The sequence below is a fragment of the Echinops telfairi genome, unplaced genomic scaffold (genome assembly GCF_000313985.2).
Source record: "Echinops telfairi isolate 266 unplaced genomic scaffold, ASM31398v2 ScPeMD7_70;HRSCAF=299, whole genome shotgun sequence".
Classification (NCBI taxonomy): Eukaryota; Metazoa; Chordata; class Mammalia; order Afrosoricida; family Tenrecidae; genus Echinops; species Echinops telfairi.
In genome coordinates this window covers 42,742,332-42,764,233 of record NW_022103968.1, presented here as the reverse complement: position 1 = coordinate 42,764,233, position 21,902 = coordinate 42,742,332, and the positions used below count along the sequence as shown (strand labels likewise).

Below are 21,902 nucleotides of genomic sequence, written 5' to 3'. Positions count from 1 at the left end.
TGTCGGGGGTTTAAGTGGAGAGAAAATGTTTTGAGAATGATGTACAAATGCGCTTTACACAATTTATGTGTGTATGGATTGCGATAACAGTTGTATGAGCCCCTAATAAAAGGTTAAAAAAGAAAGAAAGAAAAGGAACTGCCCAAAGAAGTCTTCTTCAAATAAATAAAGTGATTTAAACCTTAGGAACATGACTGAAACTATTAAGAACTCAATGAGATTGAACTCCAATAATTAGCCTAGTGCTTTAGAGCCTGATAAAAATGCTGCTTACTTGCAAAGATACAATTGGGCCAATGGCACAGACCTTTGAAATCTAGGAAAACCAGTGCAAGGTTGGTGTCTAGGCCTATAACTCTATCATTTTTATTCCTAAATCTTGGCCTGGCCACCTCTTTCCCCACTACCCCTCAACTCCCCTTAATATTGGCTAATATTTGCTTATCCTTTAAATGTCAACCTATGTCACTTTATTGAGGGAGGTTTGTATGCGTTCTTTAGATAGGCCTCGGTGCCACATGTGTGCCTCACAATAGCCTCAATTTCCTCCAGTCTGTGAACATAATAGACTCTAACCTAATTATGCATTGGTTTGTCTGTGAGTTTTCCATCAGAGACTCGAGTTTCTTGAAGACAGAGGCCCAGAAGCTGAAATAATGTTTCTGGAAGAGAAGCACAAAGAGGCCACTGTTTTAGCTACAAGACAAATCCTCCAAACCCAATGCCATTGAGTCCATGGTGAGTCACCGCGACTCTGCAGGACAGGGCAGTACTACCCCCGTGGGTGTCTGCGACCCTGACGCCGTAAAGGAGTAGAAAGCCCCACCTATCTCTTGAAGAACAGCTCGTGGTTTCGAACTGCTGACTCTGCTTTTATTAAGGAATTGACCAACTCTTGAAAAGGAATTTAACTGCAACAAGGTGAAGTGATGACCTTGACCAGGCTAACTGGGAAGAGGAATAGACTAACTCCTTTCCCAACTTTATTACACCCTCTACCTCTTCCCCACGCCCACGCCCCCACAAAATCCAACAAAACATCTTAATATTTATGTCAGAGGACAATCTTGAATTTTTATGAAACTACCTTATCTTTCTATTAGCCTCTCTTGATTTAAGAAATGACTGAATTATAAAAGGTCTTACATTTTATTTTTATTTTGAGGAAAACGTAATACTCCAGCTCATTACATATGTGATTTTAAAACAAACAGCAGCCGGGGATACTACAACAATAATTGCACATCTGCTTATGAAGAATGCAAAAATTGTAAAATATGTCGTTAGCAATTTCTCAGTATAATGGACACCTATGGTAGTTTGTTTGCCAAGATCTGTGGCCTAAAAATGTGGCAAGGAGTCAACGCACTAACTTGCCTTTTGCTCTTCTACTTTGTTTCCGCTCCTATTTTCTGCACTTGATCTTAGCCAAAAGGCCGAGAAGCGATTCAGCTCCTATTTTCTGCATATGCACTGTTGGCAAGAAAGTGACCCCTGAGTCTACTAGATCACAGCACTATTCGTAGAATTTTGAGCCAAGGCCAGCTCTAAATGTAAGAAAAAGTCAATAGCTATAAATTTCTAATTGCACATAGATCAAATTATGGATCTAGCTATATCCTTTCACTGGCTATCGAGAAAACATTTCTATGCAGAGTCTTTGCTCCTTTAAAAACCTGAGTTGTTGGGAGCGGTGGCCACAGAATGATGGAGGAAAAGGGAGACAATGCAAGGAGCACACAAGCTAGAGAAAGCCAACCAAGGCAAGAGCATCACACATACACTTGCACAATAATGCTCACAACAGTCATCTAAGAAGACATGGAAATACACAATGATGTTTTGCAGGGGTGGTAAGCACACTAGGATTGTACCCACAAATATACATAGGGTTGACAACAGGATTTAGTCACATGGGCGTTTACCTGTGCGACAACTATCTAGGAATATAGTAGCACATCTGGGGTGGGGGGGTAAAGTTTAAAATAGATATTTTAGCCATAACCTAGCACCTTGAGGAAATTGGGAGGCTCAAGACGATCGTCTTGGGAGACATTCAAGACAGTATTTTACATCCTATTTTGGTAATTAATAACTGGGTCATTAAAAGCCTGGAGGCAGCTATCTTAGCTGTACCATTTGTTCTTCCCCTGTCTGATGCACAGGAGAGGGAAGAAAATTAATGCACATAGAAACAATGAGTCTGAAGACTTATGGACCACAGGGACCTCAGCTTTCTAGAGCCTGAGAGCAGAAGAAGTTGATGGTGCTCGGCTACCACTGTAGATGTCTCTGAAAATGATCACAATAAGAGTTCCTGGACAGAGTGGGATACAAGTATGGAACAACATTAGCAAACATATTTGAAAATAAGGCTTACTAGTTTGACAGAGATGGGCAGAGCTCTTGAGGCTCTTGCTCTTAAATAGCTAACAGGACCGAAACTGAACTCACACCACAGACAACGTTCATCCAAATCTCAGGCAAGTCTATCCGGTAAACAATAACACGAGAGAAGTGTGCGCTCCTTTGAATAATCAACTATATGAGATCAAAGAAGCAGCATTAAGCCAAGAATAATTCTAATGCACTGACTCACTGCTATTGAGTTGATTCCGACTGATATCAATCCTACAGGCAGGGTAGAACTGCTCCTGTGGGTTTCCAATACTGTAACTCTTTACTGAAGTAGAAAACCTCACTTTCTCCTCAGGAGCAGCTGATAGTCTCAAACTGCCAACCTGGCAGTTAGCAGCTCATTGTATAACCACTATGCCACCAAGGCTCTCAGAAACACAGGGAGGAAATTGGAAGAGCCCTGTTACATTGTGGTGATGGCAAGCAATGCCACGAAACAAAATGTGTATGAATTGTTGAATGGAAAACCAATTGCTTTGTAAACTTTCACCCACAGCACAATAAAAGTTTTCTAAAAAAAATCTCGTTAACATTTCATTAATGACTTTTAAGTATTCTTTATATATTCTGCTTGAAGGATACTGCACACTTGCTTATTAGACATTTTGGCTAAAATTTTCTTCCATTAATATTTACTTCTGCGATGGAATTATACATTAGCATTGAAATGAAGGGTATGTATTTTTAAAACATTAGTGAATTATAAAACATTTTTATGTAAATTAGATGGAGGTTACATTTCAGATCGCTAACTTTGCATTCAATAGTCCAAACCACTCATCGAAGTTTCCAGTAGCACATTCTTTAACCTGCTGCCTTCATTTGACTTCTTTTTCTCTTTTCTGAGATACGCAGTTTTAAAAAGTTCATTGGAAGCCAAAGAAAAATGTCACATAAATATAGTTGGCGGCAAATCAATATATCAGTGTTACCAGTGGGACTCCTGGAGTAGGATCAAGGCCATGATGGAGGTACATATATTAGGTTACACAGAAGGGCTTACAATATTGGTCCTGGGCCTTCCCTGGGGCAGTAAGGGCAAGACTTATGACTGTACAAGCCCCAGTACAATGATCTCCTGCAAAGACATACCCAGGTTTCTCCTCCCTGGGTTGATCAGGGTTGTTTACACTTTACAATGGACTCTCTTTTCTTTTTTACTTTTTAATTTCTTCTTTACTCTTCTTCCTGCATCCCCTGTATCTACTATCTTGTCAAAGTATATTCATCCATTCTCTCTCTCTTTCACACACACACACACACACACACACACTATCTTTCACTATCTACATTTCTGAAGCAGTCATTTTTAATACAAGAACTAGGAAGAACAAAGGAGAGAGAGTGATTTTCAAACTCAATGTCCTTTAGGCCAAAGCAATGGAGAAAGTACAGGTTCTTTGAATTCCCTCCAGTTTGGCTTTGCAGAGCAAAAGTCCAACCTGAAGGCTGGGCACCAAAGTGTAGCTGTAAAACAGATTTCAAGAGAACTAACACTGTTCCTGTTTTCCTCATGAGTTTCTTTTCTGAAGGATCTAGATTTGTTTAGAGTGACTGAAAATAAAAAAGAGCTTTTCAGCACTCTTATACCTCAACCAGAGGTAGGTCTTCATCTTGCGCTGTGTTGAGAGAATTCACAGGAGTCTGGGAAGAGGTCGACACTAAGTGGTAACACTGCGAACGAGTTGCACAACTACCATGCAGAAACACATTTAATCAGCCAAGTGGGGCAGCAAAGGGCAGTCCTCTGTTACATGCACCACTGCTTCCAGGATGATTCTTGGTATGTATAATCTTACAATTTACTTATAAACATAACATCTAGTAATGACTTATTTTTTTTAGAGTGTCTCTGTTTTTACTTTCTCACCATGTCCCTCCGGATAATTCTAGAAGATGAAGGGATGTCAGTCCCATCACAGCACGGACACTCAGTAAACAAAGACATAAATCAACACAAACCAGAGTAAATTATGAGTCAGGCTCAAATGTGACCAAGACCCAATCAAGCAAAGATGCACACCCAAAGGAAAGAGAACTCTTCACAACTGCTGACGCAAAGAGGCTTTTTATTCCAAGAAATTTAAGTCCGATGTTTTAAGTGGAGGGTTGGGCATGAAATAGACTATTATAAGCCAACCACTCGTTCTGATGCACTTGATTTTTCATCTAAAACTCGGTTCTAAACATAGCAATTATATCCATTTTCTATTTGCCTAGGTAAAGCGGGGGAAGGAGAGGGGAGGGAGAGACAAACAAATTATACCAGATGGTTAAAAGTGAATTTGTTCATTTGATTCGAATCTTCAATCTGGCATTTCCAATAAAGCACAGCTTTCCCCAAGGTACTTACCCTTTAAGACCCCTTTGGTGAAAGCATAACCCCGACTCAAATTAATTTTCAAGCACTCCTGGTGACAGGAGAATAGGTTAATCTCTGAGAAATTACTTTTTGTTTGCCATTTCCTTTCAGAAAGTTACCGCAGTCCCTCCATTTGGGTCTATATGAATTTGATCAGTTTATTCATAGAGACATTTCTCCACTGTGTTTAGTTAAGTGATAGTTGAAGGAAGATGCTTCTCAACTGAAGATTAAATATAATTTTTTCAAGCCTTTTGAAAAAGGGAATTCACCCATAGAGACTGGTCCCAGTGTTCATAAGGAAAGAAGACAATAGCGTTGGCATATTGGTTTATATTAGTATATATCCTTATATTAAAAAGACAAAGTTAGAATATATTTTATAGTTTCAGTTATTTTCACTTACCCACAAATATTTATAAAGCACTCATAGTAGGTTCGAGTACTTGACTGATTAATTAATTAAATGCATTGTTTTTAATATGATAAAAAAATACTTTCCCTATGTGGTCCTAAAACTTCTCTCTGTTGTAGTTCACTAACTATAAAATAGTTTCTACTGAAAACCAAATCCTTCAGGGTTCCTAGAATAATCGCTCATATTTATTAAAGTTTAAAGTCCAACATGTTATGAGAGGAACATCCTGTAATAATAAGGAAGGTGAATAATTAGAGTCAAGTAGTTTATTCCAAGGTAAGGGAGAATACAAAGAAGATTCTACATCAAGAATAAAAAAGTTCCTTCTCATGTTGTAATCTGATAGGCAGGAATATACAAGTGGATGCGTGGATGCTAGAAATCACTGAAGGGGCAGGGGCAATCAATGGCAGAAACAACCCACATAATAGCTTTTGTCTGCCTCTAGAATAGAAAGTCCCAAATACATACATCTGTCACCTGCAATCTCTCAGGTCACTTTATCAATACCATTATCATCCGTCTTGTTTCTCATGGGTTTTATTTATTTTCCTCTCTGCCTCATCTGTCACTATTCCTTAATACATTTCCCTTTTGCTAGAAGCAGTGCTACACAATGGAAATAAGGCCCAACACCGTCAAATTCAAAAGTAAATCCAAATACAGACCATCCATTCTCATTGGCTATTTTGTAGCAGTAGCATTCTAACCAGTGTGTAATCTATCAGCCATTCTTAGGTGGCAGAAATGTGTTTCTAAAATATAACACAAGTAATGACACTGAAACAAACAAACAAACAAAAACCTGCCTCTCTACAACCCTCCAAATCTCCCCATTACATTATTAATAAATGTGGGAAACAAAAATATTTCTCCCAAGTTGTCTCCCCCAAATATGTCCCAAACTTAGCTGCTTGCTACACGTGGCAAATGACTATATACTTGGAGGTCAACAGAAGTAGGTCAGGGGTTATTCCTCCTAAGGGTTATCAGCTATCCAGAGCAAGCAGACACCACTGTTTATCCCACAAGAACTAAGGCTCACTCCCTTCTGATAAGCATAGTAGTAAATTGTTTCCCTGAAAGAGAGCCCAGGGAGGTCATGTGCACTCAAGGGTGACCAAGGTTAGGCTGCCATATTGAGTCTAGTGATCCGCCCCTCTTGTCACATGTATAGCTCTAGTCCCTCCCCTTCCTATCATGTGTACACCCCTAGCTCATCTCCTTCCCGCTACACCTATGCCCATTGTATATCCCCCTTCTATTGCTTGTATTGCCTATGGTACAGCCCCTTCCTGTGATGTGTGTGGTTACCTGTAATCATGCCCCCTAAAGCTGGGTTAGCTAAGCGTTGGGAGCAATAAATCGATGCGCCACACCTCTCTCTCCTGCTCTCGGCCCATGCTGTGCGCTGACCTGGCTGTTGAGATCATGGCCATCCAGGAGGTGAGCATGCTACCATGAAATGTATCTGACGTCTTTATTTTACTCTTTCCAGTCTCTCTCATGCTCAATGACTTTATTGTAATCTTTATATATCTCAACTGTACAATTGCACTTACTGGTTAATTGTGGGAGGCGGGCCTTTTCCCCACAAATAAAATTTAAGTTTCTGGTCGCGGAGTCTCTGAGATGTATAAATAGGTGTGCTCTGCTTCTCATGGAAAAGTTGGAGGTCAAGTCTATCCCCAAGTGCCTCATAAGAAAAACCTGGCAATCAACTCCCCAAAAAGTCATCTACTGAAAACAGAACACAGTTCTACTTTGACAGATGGAGTCACTAAGAGTCAGATTGGCTCGAGGACAACTGGTTATCATGACCCAGCAAGCCTTCTGAGATCTGGGCTTGACTAAGTCTCTCCAGCCCGTCCCATTTAACGGGTTCTGTTTCTTAAGGACAATCGATCTCTTTCTAACTTAAGGTTCTGCATCTGCTCTTTGCTCTGTCTGGTATACATGGCCCCAAGATGGGCATTTTTATCAAATATCACCCGCCCAGAGAGGCCTTCCCTTAGTACAATGAAGGGTAGCCTCACAAGATCAGCAGGCCAAAACCCTCAGCCCTTCCCAGGGGGCCGTTCTACTCTGGCCAGTAGGGTCACAGTGAGCTTGTCTTTTTAGTTTTCTCACCCGATTTGGGCTGTCGTCTGACTGACTCATCATTTTGCCCATGGAAACATAAGCTCGGTGAAAGAGGACCCTGCCTAAATCCCTAGCTGTGGAACAATTCTCGGCATGTGGTAGGTAATCGATAAATATTTGATAAATAAACAAGCAAAGCTACAAACTTCTTTGTTGAAGGCGACCATAATACTGCTTTACTTTCAAAACTTTTTTCTTTCCATCTTCATGGGGATATTTTATAGAAAGAGAGCTCAATTATTATGCAAGCACATATTTCTTTAATGTTATGTGACATGGGTATTGCTTTAGTTCTTCCAAATTTGCTTTATTTTATTGGAGATATAAGAAAATCTAATTTCTCATTGTGCTTGTTCATTCAACTCGCGTTGAATACTTTCCTCCACCACGCAGTCTATTTATATGTCTACTTTGTATTTCGTCTCGTTATTTCACTTTTACGTTCTGAAAGCAACTGTATGAGTACTTAATCATCTGTTTCCATTATTACTCAGCAGTGGTACAAGACGATGTGGTGCTTCACACCATATAAACATAAATTAAGGCATCTTCTGATTAGTAAATCTGACATAAAATAGAAAAATATGTCTTTAGTCAGAATTAGCTATAGTGCTATGCCTATTGTTTTTGAAAAGCACAGAAAATGCTTTCACAGCTGTGGAAAAGAAAGTAAATAAAAAGAAAGAAAAAAGAAAAGACATTTCTCTGGCTTTCCCTTGCCCTCTCTTTCCGTGCCTCTACCACCAGGGCTGATGGTGGCTAGAAATTGGATTTGTGCTTTAGTTTAAGCGATATGCACACACACACAGATGGGCCATTGGAAAGTTTTTCACGATTTTCAACAAGGAAAACAAAGAACAAAAGAGCAACTGAGAAAAACAGCTTTCAATCTCTGGAGTTCCTATGTCTACTGTTTTGAGTGTGGTCAAAGAGGAGAGCAGCACGTGCTTTTTCTCATGAATTTGTTATACTGTACTTGAACATAACGAGTCAAAGGCACCGGTGTTCTGCTTTACTTTAGAGGCACATGGGAGAGTAGAGAAACCATAAATACAAAGAAAATTCACCTCCAGAAGCCCCAAGCGAAGCCTCTGAGCATATGAACTTTGGAACTTCTTTGCAAAAACATATTCAGGGTCAGTCTAGCGCTCCACCTTTTCTAGCCCGCCTCCAAAGTGAAACAGTCTGCTAGTTCACAATCTTCCACAACTCCTCGTCCCGCCGGGACTCCTCTCCTCTTTGCTCGTTTGCATTTCCTGGGCAATGATCTGTACCTCCTGTCCCGGGCCTGTTTCCCACAGGAGTCTCTCGCTAAGGAACTCATTCCCTCTTGGTCAAACACAAATCCTGGTTGATTCAAATTCTCTGCCTATTTGGAGTCTGCATCTGAGCAAATACACGAGGATGAAAAGCCGCACACAACCTAGTGAGGCAGTCTCGCTGCACACTTGGGATCGCTAACGTCATGCGTGATCTTTAATGACGACGCATGTCCCTAGTTCACGGACTCTTCCCCTTTTCTACACAACTATCTCACACATTTTTTTCTGTACTTAAGTGCCTCCTTTGTCTATCCTTTTCTTCACCCTCAGTCATAAAACCATAACAAACTTTCCACGGCTCCAAGCACCCATCAACCCTCCTACCTGCAAGTGTGCCGTTCCTCGGCCTGCTCTGTCTCCACAGGCAGCAGAACGCCCTTCTCTTAGATTTCGCCAGGGTGTTTTATGCGGCCTTCTCCTCTCCTTCAGCGACAGAATTCCCTGTGCTACAGCCGTGTACTCTCCTCCGACTTCGCCTTCCTCATCACTGCCCCAGTTCACCTGAGCCAGCTCTGCTCTGGGATGTTGCCTGGGTGGTCTGACTGACCTTTTAAATTCTCGAATCCACTGCTTGTCCGTAGAGTCTGAGTAAACGGAATTCTATTCTCCGTGTTACTGACCTCAGCTAGAGCAGCCGACTTTGGCTTTGTCTTCCTGGACACTGCTCTTCGATTTCATCAACCCATCTGGACTTCCTCGACAGGAGGGAACATATCATGTTTTGTTTTCATTCTGAAGGAGAACTCATATTCCCAATACATTCAGGAGAAGAGCTTTCCAAATAAAATGTGTGGGAATTACATTTGATTTTGCCCTCCGTTGGAGCGGAAGTATGGGACACTGTTGGTAGGAACCAATCTCAAAGAGGTGGCCCATGATCAAAGCACCTGACCTTCAGTCCTTCTCTCCTTCTGCAAAAGGGTGGTTGGGTGACACTTGAATACACAGGCATAAAATTATGTGTGTCTTTACATGCTCATAAAATAAGCTCCCAATCTGTCGGCAATAAGAGAGGGAACCATTTTCGATTTTGGGAAACAAGAGTGGCAACATACTGGCTGCAAGGAAAATTTTTCCTCCCCAGCCCGAAAAGAAATGGACTTTCACCTTTGTAACTGTGGAAGTGTAGGATGCGCTGCTGCGCTGCTTTTCATGTGAAGCCAACCCTGTCGTGAACCCCAGAGTTAAAAAAAAAAAAAAAATTAAAATGGTGTCCCTGCAGCTGTGCCTGCTCCTCATACAGCTGTGAAAGAAGCCATCCGAGCAGGCTTCTCCCACCACCACAAGTTCAAGGGCTGAAAACAATTACCTCTTCAAGGACGTCGGCGAGCTTACTGAGGATCTCTTCAGGGAGGCTCTGGAATGTTGGAACGCTGCAACACAAACAGAGAACGATGCTGAAGGCATGTGTGCAGCTGACTTCCCTGTGGAAAGCAATCAGCCTGAGTGAGAACACAAAAGCAGCTCAGGGGAATGAGCCCGCACGTGCAGATCAAAGTGATGCGTTTAACGGGAAACGCAGAAAGAGCACAAGGCAACCTAAGACTGAAGTCAACACCCACTTTTTTTAAAATCATTTTATTGGGGCTCATACGATTCATCACAATCCATACATACATCAATTGTATAAAGCACACTTATACATTTGTTGCCCTCATCATTCTCAAAATTCGCTTTCCGCTTGGGTTCCTGGAATTAGCTCCTCATTTTCCTTTCTCCCCTCCTCCTCCCTCCCTGCTCCCACCTCCCTCATGAACCCTTGATAATTTATAAATTATTATTATATCTTATCTTACGCTGCCCGGCATTTCCCTTCACCCACCCTTCTCTTGCCCATCCCCCAGAGAGGAGGTTATATGTAGATCCTTGTGATTGATTCCCCATTTCTAGCCCCCCTTCCCTCCCAGTATCACCACTGTCACCACTGGTCCTGAGGGGTTCATCTGTCCTAGATTCCCTGTGTTTCCAGTTCTCATCTGTACCACTGTGCATTCTCTGGTCTAACCAGGTTTGCAAGGTAGAACTGGGATCATGGTATGCTGAAGACGAATGTGTGCATAAGTAAGTGTGGTGAAGAAGGCTGGTGGTGCCCGGCTATTGAGACATATAGCGTCTGGGGACTTAAAGGCTTGAAAGTAAACAAGTGGCCATCTAGCCCAGAAGCAACAAAGCCCATATGGAAGCAGCATACCAACATGTGTGATCATGAAGGGCCGAGGAGGGAGCAGGCTTCAAACACCAAAGGCGGGGAGAAAAATCATATCCTTGTCAATGAGGGTGGCGCATGATGGGGACCCAATGCCCATCTCTAGACAACTGGACACACCTCATCCTTCTCCAGGACAGCTCCTATTCTGTCTGCAGGATAAAGCTGGATGAATCATACATTATGACCTGCAAGCATTTTTCCAATAACTTTGGGGACTTTCCTTGACCTTCACCCCAATCCCAACTCAGCAAGGTCCCACAACCCATTGCCAATGATCAACTCCGGCTCATGATGACCCCAGGAGGGTCAGAATTGAAGAGGACTTGAAGTGTCCCCTAGCGTTTTCAGGGGCTGACTTTTCAGAAATTGATTCAAGTGCTTAACCACTGTGAGCATTGTCTAAGTAAGCCTTCCCTATTATCCGTTATTGAAAAGTTACTTTAATCATGAATCAAATACTGATATATGTTACCTAAGGTGACGGACAATTCCAATTTTTGGCGTTTTAAGAAAGTCCCAATTTTTGGAAAGAATGCACGACAAGCTAGGGAACGGTCTATTTGGTCCATACAGACCAAAATTTTAATCAAAACACTCCCCCACCCCCACCCCCGTCAATGGTGTCCCGCTTTAAATCTGGTCACCTTAAGTTACCTAAAGTCTATTTGGGCACCATCTGATTGCGTGTATTTTTGAAAGGGGAAACCAGGACTCCTTTTGTTGATCATTTACTCTGAATTGGGTTAAAGACCCTAAACCCCCAGAATGAGCAGGCGGGGGGTGGGGGGGTGGGGGTGCTCCAGGGTATCTATATATCCCTGTGTATAACCTCTCAGTGACTCCCTCTCCTCTTCCCGGCTTCACTCACCCTCCCAGCAACATGCAGCCTCTCCTAGTGCACAGCAGCACCTTTGTGCCTCCGGTGGGCACTGACAGTGTTGGCTGGACCAGGGCACCCACCAATGCGAGGTTCTGGGTGGCAGTAGCTGCACACAAGAAGCTGCCCATAGCTGTACTCACAGCACCGACACACTCAGTCCCCTTGGCCACACCTTCGTGTCCTCCATGTGTCCTGCTTCCTACACTGTGCATGGACACGTACAAAGTCTCCATCAAGCTGCCCATGCAGGCCCCTGCCCAGCAAGGTCAGTCTTCACTGTACAATGCGTATGGCTGTCAGGCTTTGTCCAGTGGGTTCTCATAAGGTTTTATTTAACATAATGGGCTCTACATGGGTTTAACTCTGAGTTGTATATGGACTGCCTGCATATAGTATGGTGTGTTCCCACTAAGGCCAAATCATGTCATTTCCCACTTCCCATAAGGTATTTAGAATTTGCTAAATGATACACTTCTGTATTTGTTACTGCATGTATTTCCTGCAAGAAGGGAAACTGCATAAAATAGAAACTATACCTATCTTGCTCGCCCCTGTAAACACTGTAAACCCATTGTCATCTAGTCGATTCCAACTCACAATCATCCTACATAAGAGAAACAGATGTTTCTGTGGGTTTCAGAGACTGTAAGTCTTTATTAAAGTTAAAAAAGAAAAAAGGCTTCATCTTCCTTCCCTAGAGCAGCTGGTGGCTTTGAACTGCTGACCTTGTCCCAAGACTCTTACATAAAACTCAAAAACCAAACTCACTGCCACCAAATCAATGCCGACTCACAGCAACCCTATAGCATGTACTAAGCAAAGTTTAATAGTGACCGTATAGCATGTATTAAAGCTGCCAAAAGAATGGATCTGTGCAGGCTTCTCAGGAGAGTTGTGAGATCAGACAGGATGGAGTCAAAAGTAAGATCCATGAAAGGAATGCAACAATGCTCATTTGCTTCTTCTCCCTCTTCTCTTATTTCTGACTGTGAGACAATATATGAAAATAGTGAATGCTGTTGAATGTAGACATCAACAATTTTTTAAAGATGTGAAATAAAAATGACTTAAAATGAAAAAAAAACCCAACATATAATAACTTAAAATAACAAAAATAACTTTAAATTCCACTGGGACCCAATTTTAATCTCAATGATAAGACAGGAAAAATAAATAAACCAGAGGAATTTGTGGATTTTTGCATGCCCTGTGATATTTACCCTACACCATAATTTTGGCTTGATTAGAAAAATACAGCAAAAGAAGCCAAAACATACTGTTTTAATATGAGGATGAAAGTTTTTCTGCTAATTTGTCATTCCAGTGCCCATTATTTTATCTCAGGAGGGTAAAGCCTGTTGGTAAAATCCCAAGGTTTGGTGTAGCCGTGTGAACAATTCACCCGGGGCCATCTGTTCCAGCAGACGCAGTGCTGTGGTCTGTGCACGCGGCTTTTAATTTCCAGACGGCAATCGATTTCAGCAGCTGGCTGGAGCATGCCACAGAAAAGAGACGGAAGAAGATGGAAGAAGCTGTTTCCAGGAGTAATACAGGTTGAAAAATCTAGCCCTTCCTGGTTCTGTTAAGAAGCTATATTTCAGTATCTTCTGAGATGAAAAGGTAATGAGAGAGCTCCCTTATCCCGGGGATGATTGTGGAAAATACAAACTACAACTGAGGTTTTCTCATTTTATTATAATTGTCTCCTTTCTCTCGACAGGCCTATTATTTCTGTAGTAGAACTTGTATTTTAATCTATATTGTATCTATGTCAAAATCATTCTATATTGCTTTCATTTTCCTAAGAATTATCAATCATGAGAAAATTTTTTAATATTTACTTGGCCACAAGAGACACTAAGTGAAAACAAAAGAATTAGAGTTTAGAAGGACATTTGAAGTATATTATTGTTTATGAGTGTAAGTGCCTTTTAAAGTGCCTTCAAACAACCACTTAATACTAATGAAAGTTAAAAGTAATTTAAGAAAAAAACAGTAAGAATTGAAATACTTCTACGAAAAGGATAACTTAATAAAAAATAAACATCTTAATTTTTGTAAACTAATCTAAAAACACTCTGAAAGAATCTCTATATCCTTAGAACTCCATTTTTCATATAGCTAATTTGCTTTCTAAGAATTTCTGATTCATTGGCAGCTTGAACAATAAGCGCAAAACAATTCAAGATATGTTAAACAAATATATGTGACACATGTTTGCTACATTTTCACAAATACACCAAAAGCCATTACTTTAGAATCTACTGATCTGGATGTGTGATCATTTAAATTGAAGTTGTCTACAATTGTGAAAAGTTGAGGCACAATAATTGGTAGAACAAATTTCTAGTTAAAATTTTTAAATAGGAGAGAAACTTATTTTGATCTATGTAAAAAATTACAGAAATAATTACTTTCTAATTACAAATAATCATACAATAATTATACAGATTGTTTTAAAATGTTTGGCGCTCTCATACTGCGTAGTAGGCTGAAGTTGCAAATTGTATTGGAATGTGACAGAATAGAGAGAACTTCATGTGTGCTCCTTGTCCATGTTTTTTGCCCTCCTAAATTAATAAAGATTTATAATTTGTAATACCACCAATAGAAATTAAGATTTAAATGCCTTCTGTTTCCAGGCATTGAACTGAGTTTTATAGATAATACAATTTTCACTTTTATAACAACCTGACCAAATAAACAATATTTTTGAGGCCTATTTACAACTAAGCCCTTGTGAGTGTGTTTCAGAGCACACTGCTTGCTCAGCGGGAAGTCAGAGTAGCAGGGGGGAGGGCGGGAAACCATGTAAGTCCTCCTCCTATGAGAAGGCTGTAGCCACTAATGGCAGGTCACCATGTCTAGGATAGATGAAACTTAGATCACAAAGGGACTTCCCCAGCGTTGGCACAGGGGCCCCATCTCTTGACCAAGAATGACTTTTAGCTTCATTATGCAGGGACTGCATTGCAGTTACCCAATGAATCTCATTCTCACAGAGTAAATTATGGGAAGGAGCATGTGCTGAGTGGTTTTATTTACATCACCAACATGCTGCCAATTGTGAAGAGATAGCCACCCTACCCACATAAATCCTCCCTCGAAGGAGAGTAAAGTCGTGCAACTTATTTCCCACTGATGCGGTTTTCATCAACAGGAATAGACCATCTCTCTCTCGCTCTCATGAGCATGCGCTGTGCCAAATATACCGTGCTTGAGTAAATGTGCTTCCTAGTGAGGCCTGTGTCTTTGTCTTCTGTCACAGCTTCGACTGAAGGGGTCATAGCTGTTGCACTTTTAATTCTTCAGAGTGACAGTAGCGAGACCAGGGGGCTTCCTTTCACATAGTAACATGCTCATCATGAATGACAGAAAGATTAAAATTCTCCGAATGACTCCGGAGCTGATCACTGACTCTGAGCTAAGTACTTTACTATGAGTGTACTTAGAAAACGCTCTTCTGTAACTTTCAAAATATTATTTTTTTAAGTCATGGGTTAGATAGATTGATTAATGACATTTAATTTTGTGATTTCAATTATTTTACAACTTTTCAATAAGCCTATCAAGTCCAATGATAGGCTAAAATCATTGTTCAAAGATCCCCTCTATCCACATCAGTTAGAATCGAACAATTTTTTGTTTATCTACTTTCAATTATTCAAATTCTGTGTGTGTGTATGTGTTGAAGTGAATTTCTTATGTGGCCTCTTGCTTTGGTTCTTTGGAAAACAGTCTAAGGAATTTTCCCTTAGTTCAGAGCTTTTTCCTTAGTTTGCTTGGATAAATGACATTTCCTGGATAAAGTTGCCAAAGTTAGCTTTTTACTTTTCAACTGATCCTAGGTTGTAGTGTGCCCTGTGACTGACTAGACAGCACCTCACAGGGATTAGAGATGCCCTGATGGCTCAGTGGTTACTCATTGGGCTGCTCACTGCAAGGCCAGCAGTTTGAAACCAGGAGCCACTCTGCAGGTGAAAGAAGAGGCTTTCTATTCCTTTAAAGAGTTATCAAATCATTGTGAATGAGGGGGAGTGCGGCATGGGAACCCAAGACCCATCTGTAGGCAACTGGACATCCTCTTACAGAAGGGTCACAGGGTGAAGACAAGCCAGTCAGGGTGCAGTATAGCAACGATGAAACATACAACTTTTCTCTAGTTTCTAAATTCTTCCTCCCACCCCACCCCCCTACTATCATGGTTTCAATTCTACCTTACAAATCTGGCTAGACCAGAGGATGTACACTGGTACAGATAGGAACCAGAAACATAGGGAATCCAGGACAGATGATCCCTTCAGGACCAGTGCTGAGAGTGGTGATGCTGGGAGGGTGAAGAGAGGGGTAGAGAGGGGGAACTGATTACAAGGATCTACATTTAACCTCCTACCTGGGGGATGGACAACAGAAAAGTGGGTGAAGGGAGACGTTGGATGTTGTAAGATATGACAAAATAATAATAATAATGTATAAATTATCAAGGGTTCATGAGGGAGGGGGAGCGGAGAGGGAGGGGACAAAATGAGGAGCTGATACCAAGGGCTCAAGTAGAAAGCAAATGTTGTGGAATGATGATGGCACAGATGTACAAATGTGCTTGACATAATGGATGGATGTATGGATTGTGGTAAGATATGTACGAGCCCCCAATAAAATGATTTAAAAAAAGTTATAGTTCAGAAAGTCACAGGGGCAGCCCTATAGGGTCACTATGAGTCAGCATTGACTCCAGGGCTGTGAGGTTTTCTGTTTTGTTTTTAAACAGGGATTAGTCCATGCAAATGAAGTGGCATAGCCAATCTGTGCTTACTATGCAAATGAAGTGAATATAGGTTATCCAGAGGAAATTGGTCAGTTCATGACCTTGGAAGTGTCGAGCTTTGAAAATGACAACCAAACCCAAACCAAACGCACTACCATTGGGTTGATGCTGACTTATAACAACCGCTGGTCGGTTTCTGAGACTGTCACTGTTTATCGGAGTAGAAAGCCCAGTCTTTCTCCCACCAAGCTGCGGGTGGTTTCTAACTGTCAGCCACTCAGATCCCAGGCCAACATGTACTGAAAACGACAAGGACTTGGTGTCTGTAAGCTGCCGGTCCCACAGCTGCTTGTCAGAGAAACGTTTGAAGAGAAGTACGAAGAAACAAAGAAGAGTGAAGCAGAAAGCAAAAGGAGTCAAAGATGCCCTTAAACGAGCTATAACGTGGCTCATGGACTAGAACACAGAAGCAAAGGCACAGCCAAAAACCAGGCAGCGGGGAGGAGAATTGGCTGTCTGAGTAAGCTAAGAAGAGCCCTAGTGATGAGACAAAGAGGAGGCTCGTGCAGCCAACAGGAGTTGGGGGAGTCGCCCTTCACTGCAGAAGGGGAACCTCTGCCCATGGTGGTCCTGATCCTGACCCAGGACTGTCTGAGGGTAAATCAAAAAGAATTGCTAAAAAACTCAGACACCTTTCTTGAATAAAAATGTCTAAATGTAAACCCACTGTTTCTTGACATAGGTCGGCTGGATGGCAGCCCTTGCTACGCTGACAGTAGGAGCAGGGGCATTTTCAAGAGGGGAAAACATCCCTTGGTGCCACTTGCCTTGCCTGTGTTCTCATCAATGCAGTTTTCAAATTTCTGAAAACGTCTGCATAACAAGCCTCCATGATTGTCCTGTGTCCTTCAAGAAAATATATCAAGGCGGTGTATGTATAGAATGTGATGGGAGTTGTATGAGCCCCTAATAAATTGATTTAAAAAAAAAAGAAAATATATCAATGTGACCCTTTAGAATGCCAGACCCTACTTGCTGTAACCCACAGGGCTGATCGCTCTGCCCGGAACTGATCTAGCTTCGCGGGTCCCTTCAGAGGGCTGTCTGGATCGCACCTCTTTTTTTTAAGACAGCCTAACGAGCCTAAGACAAGTTATTGCTTAGAAAGCTAGTCTGATGTTACCTGATGACTGGAGAGGCATGTTTAAGAATATAGTTTATTTTGAATAAGTCTGTGATGTGTGAACTAGAACTCTGGTAGAATATATACATACATACATACATACATACATACATACATACATATACATATATGATCCCAACTTCTGTGGTTACCCATTTAACCGTCACCACTTTGGTCTGTGAGGTCTCTGTGGTCGTTCTCATGAGCTATCGAACCAGAAGAGAAGCAGAGACTCTTGTGCGGGCAACGGCTGATGTCAGAAGTGATCAGAAGGTTGACAAGTGGAGGGGATAGGTCTGACCTCCACCTCATGGGAATCCGCGCTGTGCTGATAATGATTCTCATTATCCCCTAGGATGTTAGCTAGGTTCAGGCTCCATCCTACCAGCATTGCTTACAGCAGTTTACAAGACATGTAAGTTAATACACATTTTGAATAAAATATGTGAAAATAAGTCGCAGATATCATGAAGCTTGATGCTTAGTACTTTTGAATATATATGCTGAGAAAAAGATCCCCCTAACCTAAGTAAATAGCCATTGGTGGTGGTGTTCTGTACCCTTGAACAGCTCCATTCAGAGTGAGATTATGCACAACAAAATGAAACAATGTCTGGCCCCACAGCATCCCCACCTTCGTTGCTGGGTCTGAGCCCATTATTGCAGTCACGGTGTCAATCCATCTCTTTGAGGTGCCTCCTCCTTTTCACTATCCATTTACTGTACCACGAATGATGGCCTTCCCTGGCACTGGTCTCTCTTAGGAACATGCTCAAAGTATGTAAGACAGTCTCTCCTTCCTTCCTTCTAACGAACATTCTGAGGGAATTCAAGACAGATTTGCTTGTTCTTTTGCTACATCTGCTTCTGTAGTCTCCCCTACACATTATCTAGCTTTCACATTAATACGCTGGATTTGAAAATGCTATGGCTCGTCAGCCACACTTTAGTTATCAAAGTAACATCTTTGCTCTTTAATATTTCAAATAGATCTTGTGCAGCTGACTTTCCCAGTGCAGTATGTTGTATAAACTCTTGACTACTCCTTCCATGAGCATTAACTGTGGACCCAAGTAACTGAAATCCTTGACAATTTCAGTTTCTTCTCCACTTAACATGGTGATGTCTACTGATCTAACTGTGAGGATTTTGGCTTTTTAATATTGAATTATAATCCACATTGAAGGCTGTAGTCTTGGATTTTCATCAGCAAGCCCTTCAAGTCCTCTTTTTGTCAGCAGCAAGGTTGTGTCATCTACATATCTCAGATTATCAATGAATTTCCTCCAACCGTAATGCTTCATTCTTCTTCCTATAGTGTAGATTCTTGGATTACTTACTCAGTCTACAGATTGAATAAGTATGGTGAAAAGATTAAACCCTGATGCATACCTTGCCTGGTTTTAAATAGTAGTATTAGTATCCCTTTACTCTATTCAAATGGCAATAGTAATAATAGTATCACAGAGGAGAATTGACTATAATTTCATAAACCATTTTATACACATTACATATTTATTGTGCATGGATCCATCCAAAATTCAGGTAATGCTTTTTGACCATTATTTCTCCTTAGTCCCTTATTTTATAATATTCTTCCACATCTTAATTCCCATAACACTGATATTTTGAAGAAACTTAAAAAACAGACTTATTGTCCCATACTATGAATTCATTTAAGGATTTTACTTTTGATAGTCTACTATATGAAAATAATAAAGAATAGCAGATTAAAAATCTAATATACAAGGCATTTTATTATAGTCATGTGCCGATAAGCAACGAGGATCCTCATGAAATAACATAGTCATGTACTGCATCAGGTCTCAAAGGGTTGTTGGGCAGTCCTGGATGCTTTCATGGGTCCTCAGGTTTTCCATGGCGGTGTTCAAACCCAAAATGATTGCAGTAATACATCTACAATGCGATTTCCCCTTTTCCTTCTTGTCCTTTAACAAAGGTATATGAGTTTTCCAGAAGCAACATGGCATGGGATAATAAAATAAAAACAATGAAATGTATGCTTATTTTTGAATTCTCTAGGACTTTATGACATAGTATATATATATATACATATATATATATGAATGGAAATAACTCAGCATGCTTTGAGTCAGTTCTTATACTATGTTCTTAATAGCTATTTTCATTATCCCTCCTAATCTCTGTAACTTTATTATAATCCAATAAAATGTTCCTTTGAAGTAATTAAGCTTTCTTTATGTCTAAGCATTAAAAAAATGAGAATTAAATACAGTTTTATTTCTTGTTTTTGGTACTAACAGTGTTAAACTTTTTCCTAAAACATTTCTTACTTTCAACATTTTCTAAAACTGTTATAATATTACAATTTTGTTGTAATTATTAATGTAAAAATTCAATAATGATGGTTTTTATTTTAAAATGGATCATTTCCTTTCATAATGAAGATTAGAATACTCAGGTTTTCAAGGTATATTTGCCATTTCTCAGTCTGAAGATGCTGAAGAAGATTAAAAATGACAGATCAGAGAACGTTCTGGCTGATGGATGGGAGAAATGTATGTCAAAGAATGCTGGAGGACAGTAGCAAGATGAAAATACGATGAAACTTATCTTCCACACAGTAGTATAAATAAAGATAATTTATCTTCTTCTTTTATACAACATATACTTTTAATAGTATTTTCATGCTAGGTATGTTGTGGTGATATTTTGAGACTAGGCAACCAAAGCTTAAAGAACAAGAATTTGAGTTTTTAAATGTAGACATTGTGAGCTTTTGAAAGCCAAAAATTGTTGGGTACAGCTTTTCAAATGAGAAATGAAAAGTCAGTGGAACATCTTACAGGGTGAGTTACTGTATTGCACAGGCCAGAAAGGCCCACTCAGTTCAGTCGCCGAGAGACGAATAACACACAGTAGAGTTCACTTTGCTCAAAGTCTGTTGGACAGAAGGACAGTAAAAGAATCACTGTGCTGCCTCTTTCCAATGAGTTAGCATCTTGAAGAATTAAAGAGTTAGCTGCTACCACAAAGACTGAGTTAACTAATGTCTTGTCTGTAGAATTGTACCTTTGCTTCACAAATGGATGACTCTACCAACATTGCAGGACTTGCAGTTTTGCTTGAATCATTCTTTGGGCATCAGAACCAGGTAGTCATTGTGAAAGATGATTTTTTTTTTATGTGGACTGTTGGCAACAAGCACAAGTGGTACTGCAAGATTCAAAGTATTGAATAGTTTTTCCTTAAAATCTTGTCTTATTTATTTATTCATTTATTTATATTAATTGGAATTAATACATATAAATCATTACATAGTTCAATCACGTCCATCAGAATTGTACATTTGCTACCACAGTTTCCAAACATTCTTTTTCTATAACGGACCCCTTGACGTCATCACACCTTCACTCCTCCACCATCCTCCCCTCTCCCCCACACCCTGTTTCCACCTGCTAACTTCATAGGCCCTGCTTTTCATACCCCGCAAAACATATGCTACAACTTCAAGAGGATGACCCCCAACTGATGGTGATAAAGCATCGATAGCCCTTAAAAGGATGATGTGGAGATGGTAGCTGAGCTCCTCTGACCTCACAAAGGGGAGTGAGCATCAAAGTCACCATCACTTCAAGACTGATTCCTGTAAGGCAGAGGTCAGGCATGCCTCTACCCTCGAACCCACTTTACCGCTTCCGACACCAGCTATTGCTCCCATGATACTTGCTGCTTCTCTGCTAGGTGTGGTGGCAAAGATCACAAAGAACTCGCAAATAAAACTCCCGACCATGGGGTTTACTAGAAGATCTGACTCATTTACAATTTAAGAACAGAATTACTCAAAATACTGCTCTTCCAGTCAGGCATGTTTCTCTCTGATCCCCAGCCTCTCAGCCATTGGCCTTTTCCCTGCTTGGGAAATTGTTACGAGGCTCCTTTACTACCGCTGATAAATGACCAGAAGACATCCTACGGCACCATAAACCTCAAAGACAGTAGGCTCCAGCTTTGTGGGTCAGCAAATCTATCCCTACCCTGCTGAGTTAGTTAATTGTGCCAGGCTGGCCAATAATCACATGTGGTGCTGGTTGAAAGGCGGAGGGATAAATGGGTGGTGAGCCTCGGCCTTTCTAGTTCTCGGGTCTCTTGTTTTGTGATGGTTGCATCGGGTGCAGCTGCCTTAGCAGTTCCCTGCTTCAGCTTGCAAGATGGATTTCC

General features: G+C 40.9%; 1 protein-coding gene across 2 annotated transcripts in view; it reads right to left on the bottom strand.

Annotated features, from left to right (window-relative positions):
• Positions 1 to 21,902, bottom strand: part of PRKG1 (protein kinase cGMP-dependent 1) — a 1,384,334-nt gene that overhangs the window by 365,667 nt on the left and 996,765 nt on the right. For both annotated transcript variants that reach the window (XM_004701092.2, XM_004701091.2), the window contains exon 5: positions 9,972 to 10,035. In XM_004701092.2, the coding sequence (XP_004701149.1) occupies positions 9,972 to 10,035 (64 nt within the window). The remainder of the gene's footprint in view (positions 1 to 9,971; positions 10,036 to 21,902) is intronic.